Source organism: Crocodylus siamensis, chromosome 1 (genome assembly GCF_052110815.1).
Source record: "Crocodylus siamensis isolate JL-2025a chromosome 1, ASM5211081v1, whole genome shotgun sequence".
NCBI lineage: Eukaryota > Metazoa > Chordata > Crocodylia > Crocodylidae > Crocodylus > Crocodylus siamensis.
The window spans coordinates 165,399,681-165,415,847 of record NC_143395.1 but is presented as its reverse complement, the minus strand read 5'-3'; the positions used below and the strand labels follow the sequence as shown (position 1 = coordinate 165,415,847).

Here is a 16,167-nt window from a genome sequence, read left to right as displayed (position 1 = left end):
TGACTGCCATAATCTACTTTCAGTAACAAATTGATTGTCTATTTAAACTGCTTCTTACAGATGATAATGAGACTGATATTCAAACAGTTGTTTCAGAACCAAGTTGTCATGAAAAGATTTGTAAACAACAGAAAGCTGGAACATCACATAGTAAAACTGTCAGGGCAAAGGTGTACTCTTATGATAGAACAGGTATGTAAATCTTAGAAATAGAAGCAAATTATGCTCTTGTTGTGCCACAAAAAACAGTAGAATTACTCCAGGTTTACATTCATACAATAAAGTAGAATTTGCCCATCTGTTTTTTATGGGATCAGCAATGCACATTTGATTTAAAAAACTCCTGTGTTTCAGTTCAAGAAATATGGTATTTTAAGATTTTTTTTTTCAGTGACTTGTAACTTTTGCCTCCAATTCCCTTTCACCTTTCTTTTAGAAATTTTCCATTCTTGGTTTCAGGCCATAAGTTAATTTACTTAGAATTAAAAATATATAGGTAATTTTCATATATTAAAAAAATTAAACCTGTCAGGTTAATTTAAAAAAATTAAACCTGCTAGGCTCTTATATTGGCTTTTGGAGTTCTGATCATTCAAAAAGCAGCTGATTTAAGATTTTGGAGGTGCCATATAGATAACCTCCATGAGGAGATTAGCACAGTTTGCCAGTGTTAGTAATAGGATGGTTGGGAAATCAGAAACTAGAGCCCAATTTTGTACTTCTCGTACTCCAAAAATGAAGGTCAGATTGGTGTGTTCAAGGAATGCAGGATCTCACCCATATAGTGAGAGAAGCTAGTGCACAATACCTGTGTTTTATGGTATTTCCCTTGGGAAATTAATTTGGATAGCTTCAGGTTCAAAACACTGTATTTTTTACTATTTTTGCCTAATTTGTTGTATGTTTTAAAACTTAATGTAGCAAATTAGAGTATATTCTAATACAATTTAACCTCATAAATCCAGCATCCTTGGGACCTAGCACCTGCCAGAAATTTGGAAATTCTGGATTTTTGAAACATAAAAAAGCTTCCCCCTCTGGACATGGAGGGGGAAGCTTGCATGCGGTGTCTGCTGCTGCCATCCACCACCCTGTGTGTCTGCTCCCTGTATGGCCACTGCTCTTCGACCACCCACCACTACCCCCTCCCCCTGGATGTGGAGGGGGAGCTTGCAAGCTTGCACATAGCAGCTTCCGCTGCCATCCACCATCTGCTATCCACGTTCCGCATGCAGCTGCTGCACAGGACCAGCTAATGTAGTGTATTTTTAAAAAGTGCTAGATTTTTGAGTATTCTGGAATGTTGAGTACCAGATTTATGAGGTTATACTGTAACTGTACTTGTTTTTGCTTTGTCTTAAACTGACTAAAATAGTGCTGCCCCCCTCCTTGAGCATATTAGTAAAGCTTCTAGTTTCTCTTAAACTGGATAAAAATGCATACTGTGTTCTATGTTCTGATGCGCTGCCCCATCTTCACACCCTTCTTCAAAATCCTAGATCTCCCTCTGTGTGTAGATATATTTACTTGAGTAGTAGCAACTAAAGGATTGATCATTCGAAGTTCTGAGTCCCCTTACTGAAGTCATCTGTGCTTTGATCTGGTGCTGCTGTCAAGAAATCCATGGTGCATCTAAGGACTGGGATTGTACAAAATGATTTTTAAGACAACTTTTCTATTTCTCTTATTTTGGTATTGGCGATAAATGATACCAGAATACCAGAAGATGGGGCAGGCATTCCAAGCAAGAGGGATGTTTATTTTGCATATCCAAATTGGATCTGAAAATCAGCACCAGGGTTTCAAGTGGGAAATTAAGTGCAAAGTTATTTGTCCACTGCTTCAGGAGTGTTTCCACACCCATGTAAAGTAGGTATTATCCCCAGTACAAAAACAGAGGTCACACAAGAGAAGAACCCAAATATTTTTACTCTGAATTCCATTTAACTGTATTGAACATGAAAAGGGCATTCTGACTAGAGGTATTTTTGCCATTCAAAGCATGAAATATTTGCACAGAAATGCATTGCCAGATCTGTTTAATTGTTTAATATTACAGAACATTGCCTGCATACCAATAAAACTGTAATGCATATGAAATAAAATACTAATCATTGTACAATAATAGCTGTCAAAACAGTTTTGTATGTACTTAATTAAAAAATTCAAGGCATACAAGAAAGGGCTTTAGTGGAGTTCACTCTTAAGCTAATATCTGATCATAAATATATAATATACTTAAAGGATAATAATTTCTCTGTATTTATTCATTGGGGAATTTGATTCATCAAAAGAAAAAAATGCTGATACTCTAAATACAATAATGTATTTAAGGAAAGCATCAGATACTCATTATTTATTTAAAAAGGTACAGCTTGGTTCAAGGAAGTGTGTGTATATGTGTGAGTGTGCATTAAATTAATAAATAAGTCAAGCTGTTCCTTCTGCAGTTTCCTTGCATATATTAAAAGGAAAAATAGGACCCCCCCCCGTGGGTGGACTTGGTCTGTGGGCTGGGTCCAGTGTAGGGTCAACATGAGGGATTGATCCAGTGCACTGGCCCAGCTGTGGCTGGCTTGACTCTGCATGCCAAATCTGCCAGATCTGCTTACCCCACATGCTTGTGTGAGGGTCCATGTCATCTGGCCCATGAGGCTCCCTCCATGTCTGGAAACTTGGCACTGGGGGAGTAGTAACAGAATTAATTGCTTTGGCTTCCAGAGCTGCTTCCAGAACCACTTCCAGAACTGTTGGAATTAACATTTCCACTGGTCCCCACCACCAAATTTCTAGGACCAGTGGTGAGCCCTGTGGGCAGGATGACTTGGCTCCATGTGCTGGAGGTTGAACAATCACTGGACTAGTTTTCTAGGCCTGGACTGACATTTTCTGAAGATGGATATGGAGGCAAAGGTTGACCTTTCTGAAGGTTTTTAAACCTTGCACAGGTTATAACTGTTAGCTTGTTTTCATTGCTGTAGTAGCAATATCTGAATAGCTTCAAAGCAATAAGCATAGGCTTGTCCTACCATCAGTGTTCAGCAACAGCCTCCATAGGAAAAAGGGTACAGAATTGCCTAGTTCCTGTTGCAGTTCTGGTGAATGAGTAAAAGGTTGATCTGTTACTCACCTGGTTTTCCAGAAGACATTACCTATAGTTCCATCATGGTGTACACCACAAAACACACTAACCTATGTTGCTACACCTCACATCAGTGTAGAGTAGTGAATGCTTTTGGCTTTATCTAACTCAGAATTATCCTTCAGTTTTTGTTGTACGTTAGCAGTTCATGATTCCTACAAGATATTCTGAAGCTGTGCTTTAACTAGTCCTGCGTTTGTGTGTTTCTAATGGTAATCTTATTGTATGTGAAATTAATGAGCAAAAATATAATAGAGGTAATTATTTTTGTAGGTAATATCTTTTATTGGACAGGCTGCAATGTTGGGAGAGAGTTAGACAAGCATTCAGGTACAAGGCACCCTTTCATCATAGTTCTTTGAAAGAAGGATGCCTTATACTTGAGAGCTTGTCTAAATCTCACCCAACCCTACAGGTGGTCCAATAAAAAAACATTGCTCGTAAAAATCCTTGCATCTTGCACATGTCCTGGATCATCATGTCTACAACATCACCAACGCTATCAGAAATTATAGGAGATAACTGAATCACCCTTACACCAGGATTACTAATACTTTTAATTAATTATATAGACTCTTTAACCTATCATCAGTTGTTATAATGAAAGTTTAGATTAATTTATAGGTATTTTCAGTGAGGTTGTTCCCGGGTTTTTTCTTTAACTGTACTTTATCTTAACAAACATTGAATGTATCTTTTAAAGCAGGTTAAAACATTCCTTTAAAAATGGCTTGATTCCCCTCTACCCCACCCCAATATGCACCAGAACCAGTTGATGATGATGTGATAAAGCATATTTTGTGGCTGAGAAGCAAACTTGGCTGGCAGACAGAATTATTGCCACGTCGATTTTCATCTAAAGAGGCTAAGATGACTAAAATTCAGAAGCTTGCACTTGGGGTAATTCTTTTTTTCTTTTTTTTTTAAGTTGAACTTTGCACTGTGAAAGTGACATTTGACTAAAAGTTTGCTCTCGTTTAGCTGTCTACATGTGCCATACAGCGCAGTAAATAACTGTGAGTAAATTTGCTACTTGTATTTACAGCTAGCAGATTTACTCTTGATTAGAGCAAATTACTGCACAGTAAGCATTTACACATTCTGAGCCTCTCTGCAGATTTCCAGCCTCTCTGCAACAGGGGTTGGCCCAGAAGTGGCAGAACAGCAGGCTCCATGGGAGAGGAGAGTGCTATGAAGGGAATAGGTAGCATGGTGCAGCTCTGTGCTACTGACCCCTGTGCTGGACCTCAGACCTCTTTGTAGGCCAGATCTAGCCTGCAGACCATAGAGTACCAACCCCAACCTTTAATTCTTTATAATAAACAACTTAATATTAGAGATATTTAGAATCTAAATAACACCTGTGACATTCTTCTGTTCTTCAGCTTCAGTGGAGTTAATATGGATTGTTACTGTTATTTTACAGATGAGGACATTGAGGCACTGAAAAATTAGTCACTTTATCAACATTCTCAAGAAATTGCAGTTGGAAATAGAAATAGGAACAGGTTAGGAATTACAGTTAGGAACAGGTTTCCTGACTGGCAATCATTGAGTACACTGAAGTGGGTTTACTCTACAATAAATTACTTTAAAGTAAACCCACCCCAGGCAGGTGTCTACATATGCAGGGATGTGGGAGCAGATCTGCAGCTTTGGCAGCAGTCTGCTCCCAACCTCTCTGGTCCTGGACTGGCCCCGTGCAGTGGGCAGTGAGTGCTCTAGGTTCCCCCTGGGTGCTAGCTCAAGGGCTGGCAGGGAGCATGGGGCCAGGAGACAGCTATGTTCTGGCAGGGGCTGGGAGATTTCTCCCTGCCCCCAGGGGATTGCCTGCTGCTGGGGTGAGCTCCACCAGTGGAGTCCAGGTGGGGACAATGTCCCCCTGCCCTGGCAGCAGGGAGCTCCTGGCCCTGGCTTCTTGATCCAGGGGACTTTGCTCCCCGATGCAGGGGACTTTGAAAGAGCTGCAGGGGAGGGGTAGGTGTCAGCCCCCTGCCCTAATCCACTGGTGGGAGAGCTAGCTGTGACGCCCCCTCCCCCCCAGGGGCCCAGCTGGGGGCTCAATGCTAGCTGCACTGGCAGATCATGACAGGGGCCTGAGACCTATCCCTTCCCTGCAACTCTGTCCAAGCCCTGCACCTCAATCACCTGATCAGGGCATGGGGCTGGGACCTGCCCCTGACCTGGACAGCTTCCAGCCCCTGCTCCATGATTTCGGAGCAGGAGCTAGGGAGTTGTTTCCAGCCTCTACCCTGTGATCCTGGGGTGGGGGCTGGGTAGTCTGTTCCCAGCCCCTGCTTTGCAATTACAGAGCTGTAGCTGGGAACAATCTCCCCCGCCCCTGCTCCACAATTGAGCGGGGGTGGGAGCTCCCTGCTGCTGGGGCATGGGGACATTGTCTCCTTCTGGGCTCCAGTGTCCTGGCAGCAGGCAGCTCTGGGGGACAGGTCTTGCACCCCCTGCTGCCTGGCTGACTGGGAGCAAGTTTGCTCCCGACTGGTTGTCTACACGTGCCATACAGTGCAGTAAGTAATCGTGAGTAACTTTGCTACTTGTATTGACAGGTAGCAAGTTTGCTGTTGATTAGAGCAAATTACTGTGCAGTAAGCATCTACATGGGTAGACAGTGATGCTTACTGTGCAGTAATTTGCTCTAATCTTGAGTAAAATCTTTCATGTAGATACGCCCACTGTGTCCTAACTTCAAGACCATTTCCTCATTAAGGAAGACATTTTTTATATTTAAAAACTTTCCTTTGGTGAAGTAGAAAAATGACTGTTTGGACTGAGTTTATGAGAAGAGTTTCATGGTAGAAGATCAGGTAAATTTAATCTTCTAAGTAATCCTGATATTATTGTTCACCAGTTTGTTTATTAGAACAGCTTGATACTTGTATTTATTTTATCTCTTTTATTTTTATCTCTTTTATTTTTATGGCAAGGTATATAATTAATATATATGATATTTTGAAAAATGATGATTTAGGATATGAATTATACAGTAACATATTAATTATGTATTTCCTCTATTGTCAGAGACCTTTATTGCTGAAAGATTCTGGAGAATATGTATATTGTCTCCACAGAGGAAGGGATAACCCTGAAGCTCCTTATAATCCGTATGATCTACAGGTTGTTTCTGCAAACACAGCTAGGCATTCTAAAGAATACTGGACTGTTACAGCTTCATTTGTTTCCAAGGTAACAGATCTTTCAGCAGCAACATTTAGTGGTAATTGTAACTCAGATCTTTTGAAAGTTTTTCATTGCATGGACCATAGATTTTCACTGAAGTACCACCTTGCCTTCCATTTATGATTTCATCGTATCCCTTGTACAATTACAGTTGTATATGTGAAAGCGGAAAGACTATTTATGTAACTTGCACCAATGCTGTACAATCTATCTGATGCTGGGACTAGACATATAAAGTGATGAGACTCCTACTGGCTTTGACCTAATAAAGCTGGGTCTCTTTTGCTGTGGAAGTAGCCTTGTTTGTTTGGATCCAGAGCCCTGGACCTCTAGTGCAGTAGATATAACAGAAAACAAATTAACTTAGATCCTTCTGTTAACTTCTGTTAACCAGGGCAGGCTTAGGAACAAGGAGGGTGGCACGGGCACCTACAGGAGGCCTCAAATGCCTCCACAAATGCTCGAAGCATGGGGAAAAAGCAGGAGGAACTCACCTTTCTGCTAGCTAGCAAAAACGCAGACCTAGTGGGGCTATTGGAAACCTGGTGGGATTCTACCCATGACTGGGCAGTTGACATCAGGGGATACAGGCTGTACAGGCGAGACAGAGCAGAAAAAAGATGGGGGTGTAGCGCTATACGTCAAAAAGCAATACACATCCTCAGTGATCAGAATGGAGTCAGAGGAGGGGCAAAATGAGGCACTTTGGGTAAGAATGCAAGGGGGTGTGGGGAAAGGGACTTGATAGTGGATGTCTACTACAGATTGCCTCACCAGGGGGATGAGCTGGACCTGGAATTCTCAGGTCAGCTCACGGAGGCTGTAAAGTCAAGGGATGTGGTTATCGTGGGTGACCTAAACTACCCAGACATCTGCTGGAAGGAGCATGTCCAACCGGTCACATAGGTTCCTAGCTGGGATACAGGACCTCCACCTAACCCAGGAGGTGCCTAGTCCCACCAGGGGAAATGTCTTGCTGGATTTGGTCCTTGCCACAGGCAATGACCTGGTGAGGGGTCTGCAGGTATTCGACCTCCTGCGTGACAGTGATCATTGCCTGCTGGAATTTACTATCCAGCGCAGGGTGGTGAAAGCAAGTAGCAAGGCAGAGGTCCTTGACTTCAGGAGGGTTGAATTCTGTCAGCTAAGAAGGTTAGTAGGAGAGACATTGGGGTCTCGGAGCTTCAATGAGATGGGAGTCCAAGACGGGTGATTGTTCCTGAAGGAGACGATCCTTTGAGCTCAAAGGGAGTCAGTCCCAATGCGCACCAAGGGGGGCAAGAGTGCTAAGGAGCCCCCATGGCTCAACAAAGGCATCCAGGTATACCTGAGGGCAAAACAAGGAGGTACAAGCAGTGGAAGCAAAGGGCTATCATGAAGGAGGATTATACCTCCATTGCTCAGGACTGCAGGGAGGCTGTTAGGAAGACCTAGGCAGAGATGGAGCTAGGGCTAGCGACCAGAATTAAGGATAATAAAAAGTCCTTTCTCAATGCATATGAAGTAAGAAGGCGGCACTGGGTAATGTGGGACCCCTACAGGATAGGCTTGGCAATCTGGTGATTGCAGCAAACAGAAAAGCTGGCCACTTTAACAAATTCTTTGCCTTTGTATTCCTGAACAGTGACCGGGACATCTCCCCCACTACAATTGTGGACAGACCCAGGGGAGGCACCGCCATGCCTAGGGTCAGGGACAACCTAGATGGGGAACTTTTGGAGGGGCTGGATGTGTTTAAATCAGTAGGTCCAGATGGTCTTCACCTGAGGGTGCTGAGGGAATTGGCAGGGGTCATAGTGGACCCTGCCAGTTCCCTGGCACAGCTCTATGAATCGGAGGTACCAGAGGATTAGAAAAGGACCAATGTGGTCCCCATTTACAACAAGGGAAGAAAGGAGGACCCCGGCAATTATAGACCAGTCAACCTTACCTTGGTCCTTGGGAAGACCTTTGAGAAAATTATTAAGGAACACATCTGCAAGGGCCCATCAGGGGAGGTAATGGGTTCACTGAGGGCAGGTCCTGCCTGACGAACCTGATTTCTTTTTATGATCAGGTCACAAAGTCCTGGGACGAGGGTGTCAGTGTGGATGTCATCTTTCTGGACTTGAGGAAGGCCTTTGACATGGTTTCCAACCACATTCTCTTAAAAAAAAAAAACTAGGTGACTGTGGCATTGATGCCTACACAGTCAGATGGGTGACAAATTGACTAGATGGTTGCACCCAGAGAGTGGTGGTGGATGGGTCATTTTTGACCTGGAGGGATGTGGGCAGTGAAGTCCCCCAGGGCTCAGTCCTGGGGCGTGTACTGTTCAACATCTTTATCAGCGAACTGGATGTGGATGTGGAATGTACACTGTCCAAATTCACTGACAACACTAAAATGTGGGGCAAGGTGGACACACTGGAGGGGAGGGACAGAATCCAGCTAGATCTAGAAAGGTTACAGAGGTGGGCCGATGAGAATAGGATCGAGTTCATTGCAGACAAGAGCAAGGTACTGCATCTGTACAACCCATAGCCCCCAAAGTGTACCACCTAGTCATGGGTAGGGTCTCACCAGGTTTCCGTTAGCCCCACTAAATCAAAGTTACTGTTTGCAAGCAGGAGCGTGAGTTCTTCCTGCTTGTTTCCCATGCTCCTAGCGTTAGTATAGAGGCACTTGAGACCTCTGAATGGTGCCTTTGGTGCCCCCCCTACCTCCAAGTTCTGATGCCTAAAGGCCCCCTGGTACTTATCTGGGCTGTACTGCTGCATGTCTCGCAATTTGTGGATTTCAGATTATTAACCAGATTTTTTTATTAGAGCAAGAGGCTAATGAAATGGTAAGCTGCCAGTTTACATAGTGTTTCTACAACATGAACTGCAATAGTAAAAACTGCATATTATCTCAGAAATGCTTCTTCAGTTCCTGTTATAGAAGAGCCATATTATTTCTTCTCATTTCATTTTTTCTAGTTTATTGCAAGAGATAGAACAGAAGAAACACAAATGATACCTGTAGCAGAATGGCTCTGTGAAAGACAGATTTATTATATGTTACACAGTTTTAATATATTTTCCAATGCCCGGTAAGAGAGAAAAATATTATTTTAAAATTAACGTGTTAAAATTGAGTAATTTGCTAATACAGGCAGTCTTCGGACTTTTGACATGATTGGTTCCTGAAAACTGCATCTTAAGTCAAAATGTTGTAACTTGGAACCAATTTTCCCATAAGGTACAATGTTATAAATGGGGGATTGGTTCCTGAACCAAGGCCCAATACCCTGTTTTCACCAAAAGTAACCCAGAATTTTGTATTCAATTGTCCCAGGGGCACAGAACCAGATAAGGGGGAAACCTCATTCAGAGGCAAACCCCAAACCAAAGTAAAAGAAGAAAACATACCTATTGCAAGGGTCTGGAGGAGCTAGGAAGCATGCAGTGGAAAACCACCTGCACGGTTTATCAGCTGTGCCCATCTACAGCTGGGGCTGGGTGACATCATGGAGAGATGCCACTCAGTAAAGATAAAAATCAGCCCTGGCAGTGCGGAAGGGAGGATGCCAAGGACCAGAGAAGTGGCGGGAAACTGCGGGGTGGAGAGCATCCAGCCGCTGCGATTGGCAGTGATGGCAGCAGCAGCCAGAGCTGTAGGAGATCCTCGAGCCAGGGAAGACTGGCAGGGATCAAAGGAGCCAGCAGGGAGACTGGCAGCAGCGGCAGCTGGAGCTGCAGGAGATCCCCGAGCCGGGGAAGGCTGGCAGGGATCAAAGGAGCTGGCAGGAAGGCTGGCAGAGGCTGTGGCAGCAGGAGCTGCGAGAGATCCACGTGCTGGAGAAGACCAGCAGAGAATCAAAGGAACCACCTGAGAAGTCAGCAGCAGCTACAGTGAAAGCCAGCTTGGGAGCTCCCATCAAAGGCAACGGGCGCCGCTCCTCCAGGGTGGAGGTGGATCTTGGAGGGAAGGGAAAAGGGACTCTGGCTGGGGTGAAGGCATGGACCCCAACCCAGAAGGTGTGCTAGCCTAGGGGCTAGGGGAGCACGGGACTCTCCCCGTGGGTGCTTCTCTTCCTTTTCTTCTTCCTTTTATCATGCTTCCCTGGTAGTCGTGTTGTTAGTTTCAGTAACTTGTTTCACGCTGGGTCATTTCAGGGAAAAGGGTTTATGGTGAGGGTATCCATTGTGTTCCACTTTTAGGGATTATCTATTTCAGTTCCCTGGCAAGAGCAGATTAGCAGAGCTCTTAGCACCAGGCTAGGGGAGTCGGGACTTCGTCCAAGGGTGAGAAAGGAACCACGTGAAGACGCAGTGAGGGCCAACAGCATCAGACATAGAATGCTCAGGGCATCGAAGAGGACAAGCCCGAAGGCCAAGAGTCACCCTCCGGGTCTGGCCAAGGCACAGGTTGCTCATCTGCAAGAGGGGACGTGGGGACTGGGGAAGACATCATTAGGGGTAGCCGCAAAAGATTTGCAGGCTCGTCTCAAAGGGTGGTGCGTGGCTAGGGTATAGGGGAAGCTGGAGCCCCGTGAACGTCCGCTGGGTTGCATGACAGCTCTGGAGGCATCCTCAAAGGGATCACTGAAGGACCATTCAAAGTCATGGCAGGCGAGTTTGGGGGTCACCTTGAAAGTAGCCGAGGAACCCTTTGGGGTCTACACGAAGGTCTGTAGCGAGCAAGGTCAGTGGCTCGGGCAAAGGTGGTGCGAGAGCAAACAATCGAGAGGAGACGGGCTCATCAATCAATTATAGATGAGTAATATAGCTACATAATTTATATTGTAAATAGCAATCATTTATTTGGAAGGATTTCTTTGAGGTGAATTTGCTGGACTTTTTGAAGGGTTTTTGGCTGGAGTCTTCCCAGGAGTCTTGACTGTGGGGTTTTCTGGAGTCTTGTCTGCTTTCTTAAAGGAAGTGTCCAAGGAAGTTTGGACAGATGGTCTCCAGGGAGATGGTTGATGCAGCAAACTTGTTCGCTGATGTAGCATCGTGTTGGATCAAGCATTGTAAAGTTGAAACTAATGTCAAAGTCGAAGCAGGGTGTCTATTTATAAACGTTGTAAGTGCTGTTTGTTGTAACTCAAAACGTTGCAAGTTGAGGACTGCCTGTACCTTCATGATGCAACATGCCTACCAGTTTTCCAATAATTTTTTATTTCACAAAGTAGTATTTTACTTCTTTAAATAGTTGTCCACACACACATTTTGATATATGCTCAGCCCCTGAGCCTTCGATGGAGACCTTTTTTAGCTTAGCAGTACCTCTGTGTGAGTGCTCCATGCCTCATCCTTGACTCTCTCCTCCCGTCACACTGAGGGGATAAAACTTCTTTGCTCAGTTATATTAGCTCCTCATCAACTAGTTTTTGTGGCCTGTGTGTTTGACCCATATTTACCTTTTTCAGCTCGTTCTTTTTGTTTTTTCAATCATTTTCTTAATATTGGTCCTTTTATTTCTCTTTTTGTTTCTATTCGTGCTTTGGAAGGCTCTGGCCTCATTCCCCCATTTTCCTTTGTGACTAGGTAATGTGAAACCACCATTTTTTGTAGCCTGTTGCCTTTATGCAGAACTTTGTCCTTCTCATTTTGAGCTTCTGTTTTGCAACGTTTGCCTCTCATTGCTGCTGTCATTCCTTCACTTAACTCACTGGAATTTCAAAGCTATTTCCCATTGAGTCTTCCGTGAGTCCCACATGCCCAAAAAGTGCAACATTTCTTGATCCTTCAAGCCCCCAACAAGAAAAGTATGTGAGATAAAACTGCATATTCTTTCTTGACAAATCATTCAGACTGTCCTTCAACCTTGGCACCAAGTCTTTGAGATAGCATTGTCCCATTCCTTGATACCATGTCACCTCAACACCTGGTTTCTCAGGACAGTCCCCAGCCACCTCCAGGCTGCATGTGCAGACTTCTCTGCGCAGCCTGGGGCTGTCCAGGAACTGTCCCAGTTGGGTAGGCTCCAGCCAGCTCCAGGCTGGGTGGGGAACTCTTCCTGTGCAGGGGGCTCCTGGCCCCTGCTCTACAATCGTGGAGTGGGGATGAGTAACAGGCTGAGAGCTTGTTCCCAACCCCAGTTTCAGCCACTGCTCCACAATAGCAGAGTGGGGGCTGGGAGCTCCCTGCTGCCAGGGCTGGGGGGCATTGTCCCTACCAGGACTCTAGTGGCAGAGCCTGCCCTGACAGTGGGCAGCACCTGAGGACAGGGGGTAATCTCCTGCCCCCTGTCATTTGGTTGATCAAGAGCAAATTTTCTCTCAGTCAGCCATCTACACATGCACTATTGCTCAGTAATTACTCAGCAGTTAATTTGCTACTTGCATTTGCAGATAGCAAATTAACTGCTGAGTAGAAGAAATTACTGTGTAGTAAGGGTCAGCACATGTATGTGGTGACATTTACTGCACGGTTATTAGCTCTACTGCACAGTAAAATGTCTCTTGTAGATGTGTCCTTGTTTCCTAACTCTGTTCCTCGAAGTTCGGAAGTCAGGTCTTTATCCTTAAGAGGGTATGCAGAGAAGCCAGAGAGGTTTCATGGCAGAGATAGGATTAATCAGGTTTGCTTTGTATCCTTCCTAGTTCCACCACGGGCAAGATTTAATGAACTGTCAGGACTACAGAAAGTGACAATATGTTAAAAAGTTTAAGCCCATTCTATAAAAACCTATATAAGAAGAATAAGAAACTGGGGTTATGGATTTACTATACATAAGTAATTGTTTTCCTTGCTTCTAGCATGAAAAAGTATTTTTTCACCTGGAAAAGTATTGTTAGAAGAGTTAAGATGAACAGGAGCAAGTAAGTCTGAATAAAAACTATTTCTGTGGAAAAACTGAAAAAGAAACAGAAAAATGTAAATTAACCTGTTAGTGCTGTGCAGTGAACAGTTACAAAAACATTACAGTATCTTTATTGGATTGATATCTGTATGGCAAAAAATGCTGTAATGAAAGTTTTTGTTACTTGTAAAGTAAAATATCAGTACTTTATTATGTGTCTGTTTAGAACTCATCATACACCAAGAGTAGTTGGATTCTTTGCAGATGGAGTGTAGAGAGACTAAGAGGATGGAATTAGCATCCACAAACACTTTATTTCTGTCCTCATAGTTAAGCAGTCAAATTTGATCTTGGATAACTTGAAAGCAGCATATTTTCAAACTTGTTCTCCAGATCTATAATAATATTTGTTTTTACTTCCTTATATAAAGTTGCTCACATGGAAGTGTTTGCAGGATCTTGTTTTAAGACAGGTGAGGTAAAGTCATTTTTGGGTAGAAAGTCTTCAGAGAACTCCAGAGCAGTGATTCTCAACCAGGTGTGGTACAGTGCCATGCAGTATTAACACTGTTTAAATGTGCAGTCATGTATACGTGATTCAAAAGGCAGAATCAGAGATTTCAGATAGGAATCCATAGTGTCAAAAATATTCTGACCTATTGTGGTCTTTCTAAGTTCTTTGTAACAGAAGGCATACTTTATTATTATTGTTATTATTATTATTATTATTATTATTATTATTATTATTTTAGCTTCTAAAATGGGATGCCTCTAAATTCAGAAAAGTTATGGAGGGGTACCTTTAGTCTGAAAAGGTTGAGAACCAGTTTTCTATAAGTTACACTTTTGGCATTTAGTGGCCAGGGTTAATTATTCAGTAAGTGATACTCTTCCCTCCCAGTTAAAATAATTTGAGATCATCCTAGAGTATCATAACTGTGGCTGAGGTTTATATTATGTTCAATTATATTCTGGTTATTTATGACTATATATATTAAGCTTTCCATGGTTTTAAGCCTTGAAAGGAAAGAAGAGCAGGGGACAGATCAGGCCCCTTTGTATCAGAGCCCTTTGTATATGCTCTTTCCTTTAGTATCCATTCTGTGCTACTCTGACATACAGGATACTAAGCCAAATGGACCTATTATCCAGGTCCATTCTATGATACTTTTTTTGTTTTTATCGAAAGCTTGCTAATGTCAATGAATGTCTTTCCACTGATTTTAATGCATTTGAATCTGATCTTTAGTATGTTATAAGGATATTTGGTTTAAAAATAAAGTTGAATTAATAATATAAAGAGAACCATATGATCACAAAGAAAAATTAAGTAAATGTTTGATTTTAGTAACATCTGAGAACTAGGCTGAAGATGCGAAAGGCAATACCACAGAGTTCTGATTCATTATATCCCTGGTTTTTAAGCATTTGATATTTCATAAATGTACGAGTAAGTCAGTGTCTCAAAATGAAAAGTATTTGTATGCATTTTACACCTGTAATGTTTCTCTTATTTCTAGAACAATGATGTACAAACAACTATTTTTTGCTGATGAAGTACTTTTACAATGCTTACTTTATATTAGAGGACTGTGTGAAAATGCAAGTAACATTAATAGCTACAGAGGGTCAAAAAATAATGTAATTTATTTGATAAAGGTGAGCAAACTAACACTTTTACCTATATGGATATAAATTGTATCACATGTCCTGTTTTATTAAAAATGATCTGGTTAATAAGATGTGTTAAGCTAGTCTTGAATTTTGGAAGTCAGTAGGAAGGCTGCTTTAGTTATAGCTAATTTGAGCATAGGACTGGTTACAGAGTTTCTGTTTCCAGAAAAATCAGAGAACGGGTATTGGATGTCTGGGTTCCAAATGATAAGTAACAGTTTAGAAGTACTAGTTTAGGAACCTGTTCCATGCATTAAGTATGAAAATAGTTGTATAATGTGTCACCAACACACTGCTGTATGTAATGGGATATTGTGACATGAAATTATTTATATTTAGTAGGACTGATTGTAAAAATTTGGAGGCAGGGACTGTTTAACTGGTGTTCTTGGGCAAGTGATTTTTCCATATTCATGCATTTTGTTACTTTATCTGTAAAATAATGTGCAGTGCTACTAATTTGCAGTGCTGAGGTGAAATTTGCTACCAGGTTTTTTTGGTAGCAAAACAAAACCTTGGGGGGAAAAAAGCAGCACAAAACATCCCAAGGTGGAGTTTGCCGAGACAAACATGGAGATGCCTGCTCCCCTGTCTCTGTGTGCTGCACCCTGCACCCCAGCCAGCCACTCCCCAGCTGGCTAGGGTGCAGTGTGCCTTGAGATGGGGGAGTAGGTTGCCCTGGACTAGGTGATCATCTGTCTCCATGTGCTGCTCCTTAACTGGGTACAGTATGTCTCAAGAGTCCAGAGAAGAGCCACGCGCATGATCAGAGGTCAGGAAAACAGACCTTACAACCACAGGCTGAGAGCCATGGGGCTCTTTAGCTTGGAAAAGCGCAGGCTCAGGGGTGATCTGATGGCCACCTATAAGTTTATCAGGGGCAACCACCAGGATCTGGGGGAATGTTTGTTCACCAGAGCGGCCCAAGAGATGACGAGATCGAATGGTCATAAACTACTACAAGACTGTTTCAGGCTGGACATAATGAAGAATTTCTTTACTGTCCGAGCCCCCAAGATCTGGAACAGTCTGCCATCAGAGGTGGTTCAAGCACCTACATTGAACACCTTCAAGAACAAATTGAATGCTTATCTTGCTGGGATCCTGTGACCCCAGCTGACTTCCTGCCCTTCGGGTAGGGGGCTGGACTCGATCTTCCAAGGTCCCTTCCAGCCCTAATGTCTATGAAATCTATGAAGCTAGGGGAACAGGATGCCATGGGCTGACTGCTCCCCTATCTCTGTGTGCCTCAGTGCAGGGGCTCTGCTGTAGAACCTATGTGCTGAGGAATGCGGAGTCCCCGTGCTGAGGTACACTACACCCCAGCCAGCTACGAAGCAGCTGGCTGAGGCACAGCATGCTCAGGGGTGCCTGCTCCCCCATGT

At 43.3% G+C, this 16,167-nt stretch overlaps 1 protein-coding gene across 1 annotated transcript in view; it reads left to right on the top strand.

Annotated features, from left to right (window-relative positions):
• Positions 1 to 26: 26 nt before the first annotated feature.
• DNAH14 (dynein axonemal heavy chain 14) overlaps positions 27 to 16,167 on the top strand; it is a gene marked incomplete at its 5' end in the record, with an annotated part of 313,251 nt that continues 297,110 nt past the window's right edge. The window contains 5 exon segments of the mRNA XM_090036082.1: positions 27 to 192; positions 3,909 to 4,042; positions 6,179 to 6,371; positions 9,320 to 9,410; positions 14,629 to 14,767. Coding sequence (XP_089892208.1) covers positions 27 to 192; positions 3,909 to 4,042; positions 6,179 to 6,371; positions 9,320 to 9,410; positions 14,629 to 14,767 — 723 coding nt within the window.